The 14,807-nt window shown below is 46.1% G+C and overlaps 2 protein-coding genes across 4 annotated transcripts; one reads left to right on the plus strand and one right to left on the minus strand.

The window, feature by feature from the left end:
- Positions 1 to 5,387: 5,387 nt before the first annotated feature.
- LOC125538635 (uncharacterized) lies at positions 5,388 to 6,372 on the plus strand. Its single transcript, XM_048701893.2, has 2 exons — positions 5,388 to 5,577; positions 5,729 to 6,372. The coding sequence occupies exons 1-2, from the start codon at positions 5,478 to 5,480 to the stop codon at positions 5,986 to 5,988; spliced, it is 360 nt and encodes a 119-aa protein (XP_048557850.1). The 5' UTR covers positions 5,388 to 5,477; the 3' UTR covers positions 5,989 to 6,372.
- A 166-nt stretch (positions 6,373 to 6,538) lies between these two features.
- On the minus strand, positions 6,539 to 11,660 carry LOC125538633 (uncharacterized). 3 transcript variants are annotated; one of them, XM_048701891.2, is made up of 7 exons: positions 11,436 to 11,656; positions 11,304 to 11,337; positions 11,129 to 11,211; positions 10,303 to 10,386; positions 8,274 to 9,064; positions 6,987 to 7,981; positions 6,539 to 6,906 (listed from the first exon to the last, which is right to left on the minus strand). In XM_048701891.2, the coding sequence occupies exons 4-7, from the start codon at positions 10,310 to 10,312 to the stop codon at positions 6,798 to 6,800; spliced, it is 1,905 nt and encodes a 634-aa protein (XP_048557848.1). In that variant the 5' UTR covers positions 10,313 to 10,386; positions 11,129 to 11,211; positions 11,304 to 11,337; positions 11,436 to 11,656; the 3' UTR covers positions 6,539 to 6,797. The 3 variants fall into 3 exon arrangements, with proteins under 3 accessions (XP_048557848.1, XP_048557846.1, XP_048557847.1); XM_048701889.2 differs by lacking the exon at positions 11,304 to 11,337 and having other exon boundaries at positions 11,436 to 11,660; XM_048701890.2 differs by lacking the exons at positions 11,129 to 11,211; positions 11,304 to 11,337.
- Between the last annotated feature and the right edge of the window lie 3,147 nt (positions 11,661 to 14,807).

A 14,807-nucleotide genomic window follows, 5' to 3' on the forward strand; every position in this document is an offset into this window, starting at 1 on the left:
ATCTTTCAACATCCTCATAGTGATCAACATATATAAATCCCAAGTGACTCAGAGAATAGAGATATGCTCTCTGGCAACGGCGCCAGAAAAAAAGTCTTGATAACCCACAAGTATAGGGGATCGCAACAGTTTTCGAGGGTAGAGTATTCAACCCAAATTTTTTTGATTCGACACAAGGGGAGCCAAAGAATATTCTCAAGTATTAGCAGCTGAGTTGTCAATTCTACCACACCTGAAAGACTTAATATCTGCAATAAAGTATTTAGTAGAAAAGTAGTATGGAAGCAATGGTAACGGTGACAAAAGTAAGAGTAGAGGATTTGTAGCAATCGTAACAATGTCAACGGAAAAGTAACTTAGCAAAGATCAATATGAAATGAGCTCGTAGGCAATGGATCAATGATGGATAACTATGTTGTATGGAATTCATCATGCAACAGTTACAACATAGGGTGACACAGAACTAGCTCCAATTCATCAATATAATGTAGGAATGTATTCCGAATATAGTCATACGTGCTTATGGAAAAGAACTTGCATGACATCTTTTGTCCTACCCTCCCGTGGCAATGGGGTCCTATTGGAAACTAAGGGATATTAAGGCCTCATTTTAATAGAGCACCGGACCAAAGCATTAGCACTTAGTGAATACATGAACTCCTCAAACTACAGTCATCACCGGGAAGTGTCCCGGCTATTGTCACTCCGCGGTTGTCGGATCATAACACGTAGTAGGTGACTATAACTTGCAAGATAGGATCAAGAACACAAATATATTCATGAAAACATAATAGGTCCAGTTCTGAAATCATGGCACTCGGGCCCTAGTGACAAGCATTAGGCATAGCAAAGTCATAACAGCATCAATCTTAGAACATAGTGGATACTAGGGATCAAAATCTAACAAAACTTACTCGATTACATGGTAAATCTCATCCAACCCATCATTGTCCCTCAAGCCTACGATGGGATTACTCACACACGGCGGTGAGCATAATGAAATTGGTGATGGAGGATGGTTGATGATGACGATGGCGACGATTTCCCCTCTCCGGAGCCCAGAATGGACTCCAGATCTGCCCTCCCGAGGAAGAACGGGAGGTGGCAGTGGCTCCGTATCGAAAAATGCGATGAATCCTTCTCTCTGATTTTTTTTCTCCCCGAACATGAATATATGGAGTTGGAGTTGAGGTCGGTGGAGCCTAGTGGTACCCACAAGACAGGAGGGCGCGCCCTCCACCCTTGTGGACAGGTGGTGGGTCCCCTCTGGTTGATTATTTCTCCAATATTTATTCCAAAAATAATCTCCGTAAAGTTTCAGGTCATTCCGAGAACTTTTATTTCTGCACAAAAATAACACCATGGCAATTCTGGTGAAAACAGCGTCAGTCCGGGTTAGTTCCATTCAAATCATGCAAATTAGAGTCTAAAACAAGGGCAAAAGAGTTTGTAAAAGTAGATACGATGGAGACGTATCACTTGCAAGAGAGGGTTGCTTTGGGGTTGCAAGCCAGTGATCTTTGTTGATGGTTGCCACATAAAAACTAGATACAAAGGTTAACTACTTGTAGTCATTGGGATAGATCTAAATAACTGCATATTTCCAATAGCCATTGTTGTGGTTGAAGTGGAGGGCACTCCTAACTGGAAGTGGTTTCTTGACACACTCAAATGGGATCTTGGCATCATAAACATTGAACCCTGGAGTATCATGTCGGACAAACAAAAGGTAATGCCTCTTCATCTTCATATGCTTGTCGATGTTTTTGTTGTACTTGCTTATGTTTATGTTGCCTACCTACCGTGGTTGAAGAAATTACATGTTTATGTCTATAGTTAAAGCCTTTTGAAAATATGCTTATGTTCTTGTTGCATGCAATGTACAGGGTCTCATTAATGAGGTTGACCAGTTGAAGAACCGTTCCCTGAGTCAGAACATAGATTCTCTGTTAGGCACATGTGGCTGAACTTTCTGCAATCTTTCAAGGGAGATATTCTGAAGATTCAATTGTGGAGGATAGCAAGGAGCAACACAGTTGAGTTATCTGAGAAGGGCATGCAGAAAGCTGATGCCAACAAGTGGCTTCATGAGTTGGAACCCAACACGGGTTAAAGCTTTTCAAAGTGATTTGCCAAAATGTGATATACTGCTTAACAACATATATGAAGTAAACTAGGTCAATCCCGGAAATAGCATCTGGATTTTAACATTTCTAGCAAAAACAATCTGGTTTGCATCTACTTTGGACACAAGCAATTGATCAAACATAGAACAGAGACTCATATAACTAATGTAGATTCATCAAACATAGCAAAGGTTCAACATAGCATTGCCACTTCAGCATACACACCATTACATCACATTAAACCAAAGTAAACTAGGACTGACACTAGTACATCACAATAACTACTAACTAACACCAGTGCATTATCCCAAAATGAACCTACACAACGAGCACTTCTTCAGCATCTTCACTTCTCAAGCAGCACCTAGCAGCACCAATGGCATCTTCACTTCTTAAACATGAGCATCGCCACAACAACAACCATCATCTTCATGAGCATCACTAGCTCTCTCCGAAGCATCATCACTACACAAGCTTGCTCCCTAGTCACCACATTTGCACAGTCATTCTTGGGAGCCTTCTTGGACCAACTAGTGGATGCATTCATAAGGGTAAGCTCCTATGCATTCAAAAGTTCCTCCCCACGTTCCTCCGCAACACCAATAGCATCCACAACAGCATCGTCGACGAGATAGTGTTTGTCAACAACGTACTCAACGTATTCCAATCCCCAATGCCAGAAATCGCAAGTCACCTATCCCAAAATACATGCCAAGGTCAAAAACTTGAATCTTTGCATCCAAAAAACCAAATAGAAATCATGGAAATGAAAAAATATCAAAGAGAACCACTAACCCCATGTTTCTGGCATTTGCAAAAGATCCACCCGTCGTGCTTGTCAGTCGTGAAGACATACATGTGCACCTTCTCCTTGCTGCTCGGGCAACAGATGAGGGGCAGCACCAATGCCCTACCGCAGACAACAATGACGGAGGAGCTTGCGACAGACATGAGCACCAGAGGGGAAGGAACTGACGCTGAGATGGCACCTCTCGGGTTCAGGAAGGTTCCATAGCGGCGGTGACCAAGGTGGTGGCGGAGCAACGCAAGAGGGGAGGATGCTAGGGATTGAAGAGGGGCTGCCGCGGATTAGCGATTTGATGAATTGGGGATTTTTGACTTTTTACACAAAACACCTCCATGCAAGATTGGCCTGATCAGAGAAGAGTATGTGACGGTCAACAACTGGTCAAACTAGGCCTCTATGCACCGCATACGTCGAATAATGACCTTTTTCACGTCAAATCGTATATAGTAACCATAATTAGCGTATTCCCAAGTGCATGGACCATCGGTGTATTTATCTCTTTTTCCTTTCAAGTGGGCAGTGGCGTGCGTGTCTTCGCGGGGGTAGCTAGGACAACCAATGTTGCCCTGTGTGGGCCGTGGTGACGGTTTTAACCCAATTTTCCATGTATTAACCAAACAGATCTTTATTCTTTAATGAATTGAGATCCTTCAAGGCCAACTTAGAAAAACTTGATAGCTGGGCTGAGTCTGTTTTGTGTGACTATATCTCAAAGGTTAATATTGTAAGAGCATCTCCACTAGTCCCCCAAGAGGCCCCCCAAGATCACTTTTTCACCGCTGACAGTGAAAAAAGTCCCCACTCACGCCTCCAGGATCACTTTTTTCACCGGCTTCGTGAAATTTTAGCGCCGGCAATCCCACCCCAAACCCACCCCCTGGGGGCATCTGGGGGCGCCGACGATTTGTTTTTGCATGCAAAGGCCCACATGCAGCCTCGCAGCACCCTCTCTCCTTTCACTTTTCATCTGACACATGCAGGAGCTCTCTCTCTCTCTCTCCTTGTCTTTTCTTCCAACAACCATGCATCCGCGCCGCTCGCCGTCTGCTTGCCGCCGTGCTCGCCGTCGGGGCCGCCCTACGTGCCTGCTCGCGCGCGGGTCTGGAGCCGCGGCAGCTCGTCGCTAGCGCCGCGGGAGCTCGTCCGCCGGTGTGTGGCTGTGGCATGGCCGGGCTGGAGCTCGCTGCACGCGGACGCCGGCTCGCTGCCTGCGCGCCTCCGCCACCGCGCGGTCGCGGTTGCCCCTCGTCGCGGTCGCGCTGCTTCAACCCCCGCCATCGAGGCCGAGCTGGAGGCCAGGGAGCGGGCGGGACGGCCTCCTGTACGCGCGGCGGCCGGGCGAAGCAGCGCGGGCGCGACCGTGGACGCCCGCCTAGACGACGCAACCGAGACGATGTGGACAGAGCTCGCTGGAGCGCGCGACGGCCGGGCGGAGTGCGCGCCAGCCGGGACGACGACGTCCGCGACCGCTGCGCCTGGCCCGCCCTAGGTCGCGCCTGAGCCAGACCTTGCGGCACCCCGCGCCCGCCCGCACTGCTGCCGCTGCTCATCCCTGGCCGGCGCTTCAGACGCCATGGCCAGAGCAGCGCTCCCGCGCACGGCCGTGTGCCCCTGGCCGCGTCCCCTGCCCGCTTGGTCGTGCCCCTACGAGCACTTGCGAGCTGCTGCTGCCTCCCGTGCGCCGCGCCTCGCCTTTGTCCGCGCCCCCCGCCCGCTTGGTCGTGCCCCCGCGAGCACTTTGCTGCCTCCTGCGCGCCCCGCCTCGCCTCTGGCTGTGCCCCCTGCCCGCTTCGTCGTGCCCCCGCAAGCACTTGCGAGCTGCTGCTGCCTCCTGCGCGCCCCGCCTCGCCTCTGGCCGCGGCCCTGCCTGCTGCTTGCGTCGCTGCTGCTGCTGCCTCGCCCTGCCTCACCTCTGGCTGCGCCCCCTGCCCGCTTGGCCGCCTCGACGCCGCCGGCGACCTCCTTGGCGAAGGGGATGGACTCCGCGCTGTTGTCCGTGACTGCACGGCGGCAGACCGGCGAGGGCCGCGAGGGCGAGTGCGCGAGACATGGAGAGGGAGTGCGGTGGCCGGACTGGCAGTGGGTACATGCGTGGGGAGGGGGGGCAACAAGTGGATAATATTTCACCCCCAGATTAAATGTTTCGTCAGAACCCCCAAAAGGGCGAAAAAATGCCTCCTGAAGGCTCAATGGCTGGAGATGCTCTAAGGACCATCACATACTGAGTGAGATTATGTCTCTGCTCTTGGATACTTTGGGTTGATACTCACCACACCAGGCACAAGCAGGAGCAGAGCATTAAACAAGTCCTGCCTGGGGGTTCGTTAAGTAAAACTAGCACTGTGGTACGGTCAGAAGAGATGTTCTCTAGGTAACCTCAGCTAGCTTTGACTGCATGTCTATCCCTAGACTCTAGCAAGCCAGCTAGCCTAAAAACACTGGCCACTGATTTCCCTATAAAACCTCAACAAAACCCAACCCTGTACCTTCTCTTCAACTCCTATTGACACACGAACACACATAGCAGGAAAAGATAGAACACCATGAGCTGCACCCGGATCAGTGGTGCAGTCCTCGTTTTTGCCTTGCTCTTCGCCTCGTTATTGCTCACGCTCTACCTTCCCGCTGCTTGTGCTCGCCATGGTGAGTTCCTTACTGTCTTCTCTTCACCCATCGACATATCTATATCTGTATATATTTTCCTCCTTTGTTACTTTGTTGGCTTTGTTGAGATGGTAAGATTTGCATACATCCCTTATTAAATCGTGGCGCTACTGTATTACTATCTCTGCAGTGGTGCTGCTAGAGGCCCAAGATGGCCTGAACATCGGAGGAGGCCGGCAGCAGGTGGTTGGTGATGACGCAGGAAAGGCCGTCCCCGTCTCGAACGCCGGCGGCTCACGGCCAGTGAGGACGGTGGAGTTGCCCGCGGCGAGGAGGCACCGGGTGGACGCGGCGGACGAGTTGCACGACATGCTGAGGAGGGACTACGCGTGGAGGGCGAGGCGCCGCAAGCCCATTCACAACGACGAGCCTCGCGACGACGAGCCCTAAGTCCGTCAGACCTTCCCCGCAGCGCAGCTAGGTAGAATACATAGTTACAAGAAGCTTAGCTTAGCCAGAGCCGCTCTCTGTTCTACTACTGCTACTACTACAACTAGTCAGCTAGATTTGCAGGCTTGCAGGATACCCAAATACTCCCTTTGTCCCATAATATAAGAACGTCAAGTTGGTACTACAGTGTATCATTAGCTGGTCAGCCTTAATCTGGCATCCAAGATGGACATCAGGTTTAGCCCTGTTTTCTGCAAGGACTACTGGCAGGAGTTCGTGCGGAAAAAGGGGCAGTTTTGTGCCGGATGTGCAGGCTTGGGGGGTATGCTATATCTACATGTAATGTCCTATATGTCCACCGGTAATCAGGTTTGCAGAATATCAGCGTTCTATGTGTGCCAAACTTATTTTGTTGCTTGTTCACATTCGGGTCATGGCAAACTGAACTCGTTCTGGTGAGTGTAATAGCTTCGACTCTTGCTCTGTTTTGGGCATCATTGCTCGTGTCGCACTACATGTATGTATAAGCAATCAGGAATGCTGGCAGTAGTACATGAAAGAAAGCTATACCTCTTCATTTCTCACTCACAATCTCTGCAAATTACAAGCCACTAGCGAATCCGACAAGCCATCAACCTCCTGCTATTTGTAAATAAAAATAAAAGAGCAGGGCATGTGGGGGGAGAAGAGCAAGGAAGGGGAGAAACGATCAACATTTGAATGAATTTAACATGGGCTGGCTAACACTAGCTCAGGCGCGAGGCCGCCGGCCATGAGCTAGACTCATCAGACAGTTAAAAAAAATGCTCTCAGAATTTACAGCAGAGGACCCTGTAACCCCAGCCCCGGTCTCGCCTGAAACGCCTGCGGTCCGCCTTTGCCATCCTCACCGGGCTGCTGTTCCACTCTGTCTGTAGCCTGTGGATCAACACATATGAGTTTATGTTACTTGAGAAAAAAGAATGTAGTGGTGATACTATTCAGATGTCTTCACTTACACTGGGAATGCGAAGGACCGAGTACTCGTCGTGCTGCTATCCGAACGAAGAGAAGTGTTGCCAATGTGAGCAGAGGGCGCTACCGCGTCCAGCGTGATGTTTGCTCCAGAGAAGCTCGACTCAAAGGGGTTGCGAATGCCGCCCCGAGTCGTCAACTTTGCATCATCAGGTCCATTCTGCTGTACCGCCGACTCCGTTTGCGAAACCGTAGAGCTCTCTTCGCCGCCATTGCTTTCCTCCCTTGTCTTTGTGCCATCCCCCATGTCTCTTGGGTTGAAGTCATGTTCATCTTCGACAGCACCGGTCTCGCACTTCGGATGGTTCTCACTCTTGACATCACTAGGCTCTGCACCATGTGCTCCATCAATTCTCATCTTGTTACCGACATCTCTCTGATCACTGCTCTCTTCAGATGCTTGGACATCCAACCTGCCTGAACTTTCTTCTATAGAATCTAGTCTATTGTGTTTGATTCTGGTTTCATCTGCTGCAACAGAATCAAATCTACCTGGTGCACCCTTGATGATGTCACTAAAACTATCTGTTCTTTCGACAAGACCTCCTTGATCATGGCTCTCTTCAGATGCTTGGACTCCCAGCCTGCTTGAACGTGCTCCAACAGAATCTAACCTACTACTGTCTCCAATTCTGGATTCAGCTGTCTCAACATAATCAAAACCTCCCAGTGCGCCACCGTTGACAATATCACTGAAACTATCTGTCTTTCCAACAGGACACATGGGTACAACAGAAACATCGTCGACAATGGTAGGTAGAGCGTACTTGGATTCCCATGTGTCCTCTAAAGATCCGTAGGCGATAAAAGGGTTGTAGTGATTAGCTGGATTCAATCCTCTGTTATCTAATTCTGCACCATCTTCTTCAGGAATTGCAGCTGATAGCCCATCAGAAGTTGATTCAACTGGTAAACCACTGAGGGAACTGGACTCTGGTGCAGTACTAGATCCAGTTTCATGACAATCATTTGATGCTACCTGTAATGACAGTAATCATACTGAGAGGCGGAATATGGAGATAAATGATATAATAACAAAAAAATAATTTTAGTTTAACATTCGATTGCATTTATTGATCCGAATAGGAACACCAGGTGGCAAGACTCGTTTCCTGGAACAGATCATTGAACCAAAAAACATATCTATATGATACTAAAGCATATCAACTAAATTCTGCTAGTATGGTCAGTCACCAAATAATTGCGGTACATGTTTAGGGCAATCATATATTTTATGAGAGCAGATTGGTGATACTGTAAATCTATCATACCTCATCAATTGCTTCTCCATCGCAAAATGGCTTGTGAGTTTCACAGGTCTCAGAAATTACTGTGCCCACCTGCTGGCACTGTTTTGCAGCTTCATGACTTGGTAACTGTCTAGGACTTGATTTCTCATCGTTTACATTGGTAAATTCATCTGTAGTCTTGTTGCCTTCAAGATCACGTGCTTCGCCAGAAGAATATTGTTCCATCTTATTACCATCAGTAGCACATGGAACATGTAGGGTAACAATTTGTGACTCTGATTCATGTTCAGTTTTCAAAGGATCAGCTCTTATTTCTTCCATAGTATTACCATCAGTAGCATGCACGACATGAAGGGGAACTATCTGTGACTTATGTGCAGTTTTCACAGGATCAACTCTTATGTCTTCCTTCAGATCACCATTTGCATCGGCCATTGAAGAATCAAAGATTGGGCACACCTTTTCACTTACTACCTTCTCTCCAGAACCCTTTTGATCAGCAAGCACTCCCTCATCAATGCAGACATCCTTGACAAAATGCCCACCATAATCCGAAGAAACCACAGAACTTGGCAGGCTGATCTCAACAACATCCTTGTCATAAGAAACATCCTCGATCCGTATTTGTCTGGTTTTACCTCCCTTCTCATGCTCAGCTTTCACAAAACCATGTTCTGATGGATTGGTCTGTTCAACCATTTTATCTTCCAAAAGATTGTCCTTAGTTTCCCTTTCAGATTCACCGTCTACTTTAGGGCCGCCACTGCCTAAAAGCTCATGAAAAGCATTGGTATGGTAAGGCCTTTCATTATCTGCACGAGGACATCAAAATCATCAACCATTAAAAGTGTGAAGTGTGAACAAAAAAGAAGACTAGTTCACAAGTCAACAATCTGTACCACAATTAACACTGATGGTTTCTGATTTGAACAGTCAAGCAATTACTAAGACCATAAAAGGTTCAAACAGACAAGAGATACCATCATGATGGAATGAACAAAAGAGAACCCACGCTAAGTCGTAAGTTCTGCCGTTGGTTCCCTATCATTTAGCTGTACTGTCACTTTAACCATCAGAAGACATTAAGTTTTCATTCACAATGTCTCTGTGACAGAGACAATGCAGTTTTCTAAGTTAAGCGAGGCTGCTGGTAGTGTTGAAAGAATAAGACAAAAAACACTAGCCAAAATATTAATTTTGAAATGAGAATTGACACTTGACAATCTTCCAACCAAAGAAGATGAGGGAATAGATGACTGCCTTTTGGTCACATCAAAAGACAAAAGGCTGATAGGAACTGATACATAATGAGGAATTTAGCCCCTGGTTCAGGTCCTCTTCAACTAGGATTTGGGTGTTTTTATTCTCCTTGGTTGAAAAGGACCTAGTTCCTCGAAGGTACTCTAGAAAAATAGATACAAGATGAAACCTTCTCTACAAAAATCGATACAAGATTAAACCTAGTTACAGTATGGCAAATGATAAGAGACATACTACATCGTAAGCCATCGAGTGACTACTGACTAGATGTTTCATTTACTTGTGTTCATGGAATAACAAAGTGAGATCTATGGTAATGATGCACACAAGCTATCAATCAGTATATGCAATTCAAAAATCAATCAGTGTATCAAAAATGTAACGTAATCAGTATATGCTATCAATCTATCGCTAAACCAATTAATTTCTGCGCTTTTTTAAAAAACCAATCAATCTCAGCTCTATCCAGTTAAGAAAAAAAAATCGATTTCCTGCTCAAAAAAGCCTGGTAAAAATAGGTGTGATCTCCACTTCCCTGCCAATATATGCAGTGTGCAACGACAACCTCTGAAGTCTGAATACATAAGACTGCAGTTCACCAACCATGTACTACCGCTCAAAGCATACTAGTACTACAATGTAGTGATAAAAAAAACATATACTAGAATCATGTACAGATTATTTCTTGCAGATAAGCGAATGTCGTACGTACATCGTCGCGGATAACGAAATCAACGGTACAAGAAGATTGATGGAAGAGGAAGAGGGAGCCTCCCTCGCTTATTATTACCTATCTTCATGATCTGCACGGTGTATCTCGTTACGGCCTAGCCATGCGTGAGGAGATGCCTTGGGGAACAGAGCTGATTACTTCCTGCCATTAAAAAAGGCAAAAGTAAGATCCACAAGTCAATGCTCCATCCATCCATCCATCCAGGAAAAAAGAGAGCCCATGCCTGCCTCCTGCGGAGCAGATCGGAGAAAACAAAAGAGCTAGAGCTCCTAACCACCGACGCTAACGCTAATGGCAGTGCCCATTTATCCGCAGACAGACGCCGTGCTTTGTGGATTTCGTTGGTGTGGAAGAGTGTTGTCTGTCCTGATAAAAACCAGGCACTTTACTTTGCACCCTCCGCACAAGCTAGTACTATACGGACAAAAGAGGAGGGACAGAAAAAAAGAAGATGGGTTCAGTTGAACCTCTGAAAACACCATGCTTGAAAAGGATCTGGAGATTTTGGAGCAGAGACAAACGGGAAAGAGAAAAGAACAAAGTAGCATTGGAGCAGAGGAAGCAAAGGGAGGGAGGGAGGGAGGCCGGAAACCTGGATCACAAGTCGAGAACAATCCCCCGACGTTTCCCTCCCTCTCACGAAACGAAGCAGAGACGCGGCCGGACGGCGGCGGGGCCGAGACAAGAGCGACGGCGTGGGAACTCTGATGCGTCGTCCGGCGGTGTCGAAGAGTATTAAATACGCAGGACGGCGGTGGCTGTGCCGCCGGCCCCCCACCGCAGTAAATACATGCAGCGGGCGAGAACGGAACCGCATGTATGTAGGTTGTAGGGCGATGAATAGTAGCGGACGAGAGGGAGGGGAGTCGGGGAAGATCGCTACCTTGGCCCCCTTTCTCCCGGATGATACGCCGGCCGGCGGCTCTGTCGGCCTACTCCCGATGGCGGCACTATGTTGTATCCCTCCTACCAATCCAGATCAAAATTCGTCAAGGGAAAAGACGGGTGGAAACAGGGGAAGAAGATGCAGAGCCGCCGGCCATGGACGAGAGGCTCACATGCAGAACCGGCCATGGACGACGGAGCAGAGCACTACCACACCATGGGGTGTGAAGAACAAGAGAACAAGACAAGTGAGGGAGTGGAGAAGGAAGGAAGGATCGAAGGAACCAACTGAGGAGAGGACTGACCTTTTCCTCCTCCCGTGTGTTGCTGGCCGAAGCACCGCAATTCTCTTGGCGAGTCCTCCCTGCCTGCGTGCCCGGCTGGACCAGAAAACCCGGGAGAATCGGCGGGGGCAGCGGGGGCCGGCGAGAACGGGATCGCGGCGAGCCCGAGGACCCAAAGAATTCCGAGATGCAATATAAAAAAGGGGGCCGGAGCGGGTGGAGGAGACTTAAATACACGGTGCGTGAGCGGAGACGAGAGCAGTGCAATAAATCTCGATTAGGTGGTGTCGTCGTGTATTTACGCTGCCGCCCCTGGCTCTGCGAACGAGGATCGCTTCGAGAAGAAGGCCCTGCGGATTTTCTAACGTGCTGTTCGTTATTTAAGCCCACCGACTTCTGCATATTCTTTTCTTTTCTTCTCATTCACCGTTTCTTGCTGCTACATTTTCCATTTCAAATATGTTTTGCTTTGTACTAGATTTTTCTAGGGACAATGCAGTGAGGTTGTGACGAGAATGGTTCAAAGTGTAAGGGTTGCATTTGATATTTGTGGGGAATGGATGCTGTTGCTAAGTTTATTTGTTTGGAAAAAGGCTCTAAGTTATTTTATTTTGTGCTGTAGTCCACAATATGTTATTAGAAAGTTTTGATAGTGGAGACGGGGAAGAAAGTAAAATAGAATAGAATTCAATACATACCATTTATTCCGAGGGAAATTGCTTTCTAAAAATAGGATTCACTTGGATTTCTTCGGTGATATCTAAATCGCATTTTACAATGGGAATATAAATGATCATCACTTAGTTTTGTGTTCATGTAGTGTATCTGCAAAATCTCACTCCTATTAAAGACGGTATGCCGAATACTCTTTTGAGTATACGATACTCCTACTCTTCGTCAATGCTCCATGTTGATTTTAGATAATGTGCTACATTTATTCAGATTTAAGTGATATACAAAGATAGGATTGCTTTGCATCCCGCCTTAAAATGGCAATATAAAAAAAATCAATGTTTATATATATGGAGAATATTAAAGTGTGTAATGCATATATGACATAGCATTAATAGTTATCAAAATCTCACTAAAATGGTAGTATAAGTTAATAGGGCTTAATTAATATTCATATATATGGAAAATCTTGAATACAAAATGCACATATAGTATGATATTAATGCTATGTCATATATGCATTACACCCTTCATGATTTCCATATATATGAACACTAATTAAGTTATGCTAACTTATACTATTATGATTTTAAAACGTGATTTAAATAATCATTAAAAAGTACAAAGAAAACATATCTTTGGATACCACTTATACTTCTAAATAAGTAATAGATAATGAAATCAATCATGTTTTTCATTGCATCGTCCAATAAATGGTTAACATTAAATTCATTTTTTTCCAACATCCACTATTAAATTTTCCTATAATACCTTAGGATTATATGAAAAAAAAACCTAATTAACTTAGGCCCAATTTTGGATAAAAAATAAAAAAAATAAGCATCTGCATATTTTGAGTACAACCTTATAATGAATGTTCATTCTTCATACATTCCACCTAGTCAAGAATCTCTACAACACAAGAAAAAAAACTAAGTGTAAGGGTCGAAAAAATTGCATGTGTATGCAATAGAATTTCTATGTAGCCCATCAAAAACAGTCAAAAAATATGTAAAGTTTTCAAGTTTTCCATGCAAAAAAATAAAACTCTACATAAGCAACGAAACCACATTCATTCAAACAAAACCTCTACAAAATTCAAAGCTCAAAAGTGTAACCTTTTACTCGCTAGAGCCCCACTTACACCAGATCTAGCAAACCCAAACCCACATGTCTCGTTGTTCTGTGCTCACCGGAGCACCACCGATAACGGATCTGGCAAACCAAACCCATTTTCCATAGCCTTGGTGTCATCTCGAGCTTGATGGCACGTCAATCAATAATAGGTTTATGATATGCGCCGCCATGATCAAAGGGACATGATATCACATGATCTGGATGGATGAAATCCATGGGAAAGAGCAATTGGAGATGAAATTGGTGGAGGGGAGGAGAAAAATCCATATGCTCAAGGTGAAATCGATGAGGGAGAAGATGAAGACGGGAGATTCATGCTATGAAAAGGGGAGGAGACTTTGGGTAGAAAGGAGATTTGGAGCAATAGAGTAGAGAAGAGAAAGAAGATGGAATGCGCGACTAGCAGAGGCTAGCGAAGGTCTTGTGAGGCAAGCACATCAACGATACATGTCGATTGACCAAACGGATGGAACCTTTGGGCGACATAAATCATCCCCCCCACACCCCCCGCGCGCGCCTTGTGCATATGCTCAATTTCAACACGTGCTTATTTTGCTATGCACTACTAGTGCTAATGTCCCTAAAAATATATGTTGTATTTTGTTCATATATTATATTATTTATTTATATTTTTATGATTTGATGCCATGTCTTTTGAAATGCTTTGAGAAGTGACTTAGATTTTTCGATGGTGGTGGCTCTACTAATACATTTTTGTCTAGGTGTCCTACATGTCTAGGCGGCCTTGCTGGTGTCATACACCACCTTAAGTCAGTCCATCATCAGACCCGCATGGATCATGGCTTCCTTGGCAGCTCCCACCTGCCCCTCCGGGATGTGATGCATAGCAAACGGAGTGGATGAGGGAACCGATGACGTGGCCGGTGGAGTTGGAGCTTGAGGTTGTGCAATCGGACTAGAAGTTTGAGCAGTCGACACTGAGGGCTGGTCAGTTGACAGAGGATCTGCAAAAGAGACAGTAGCCCGTACTAGATCGTCAAGTTGTTGAACTACAGGCTCAGATGCCGGGCGAGGCGCTTTGCTGGCGGGTTCCCTCCTGCTCAAAGCTCTGCCCCTTCTCCCTATACTCCTTTGAGGAACATCCTCATCATCATCGTTTGGAAGATGGATAACATTTGTTGGCACTGCAAAACACTCGACAATAAGATTTTAGTCGCCCGCCAAAACTACTGACAGTAAAAGCATGGTTGTGGAATCATACCTACCCAAGAAGTGGTTGCGTCTGCGGCCTCTGCATCACCCCGCTCCTCGTCGATGTCCATATATGTTGCGGAAGTAGAAGCACTGAAAGGTTCAAATTCCACTCGGTCAAGCAAGTAAAGAAGTTCACAGTGGCAATGAGAGATAAGGAAGAGAAGCACTTACGTTGAAGCAATGGGCACGGCCTGTTGGAAATATGCCCTAGAGGCAATAATAAATTGATTATTATTATATTTCCTTGTTCATGACAATCGTTTATTATCCATGCTAGAATTGTATTGATAGGAAACTCCGATACATGTGTGGATACATAGACAACACCATGTCCCTAGTAAGCCTCTAGTTGACTAGCTCGTTGATCAA

This window comes from Triticum urartu, chromosome 2A, assembly GCF_056163025.1.
Source record: "Triticum urartu cultivar PI428250 chromosome 2A, HENAU_Tu73, whole genome shotgun sequence".
NCBI classification, from domain to species: domain Eukaryota; kingdom Viridiplantae; phylum Streptophyta; class Magnoliopsida; order Poales; family Poaceae; genus Triticum; species Triticum urartu.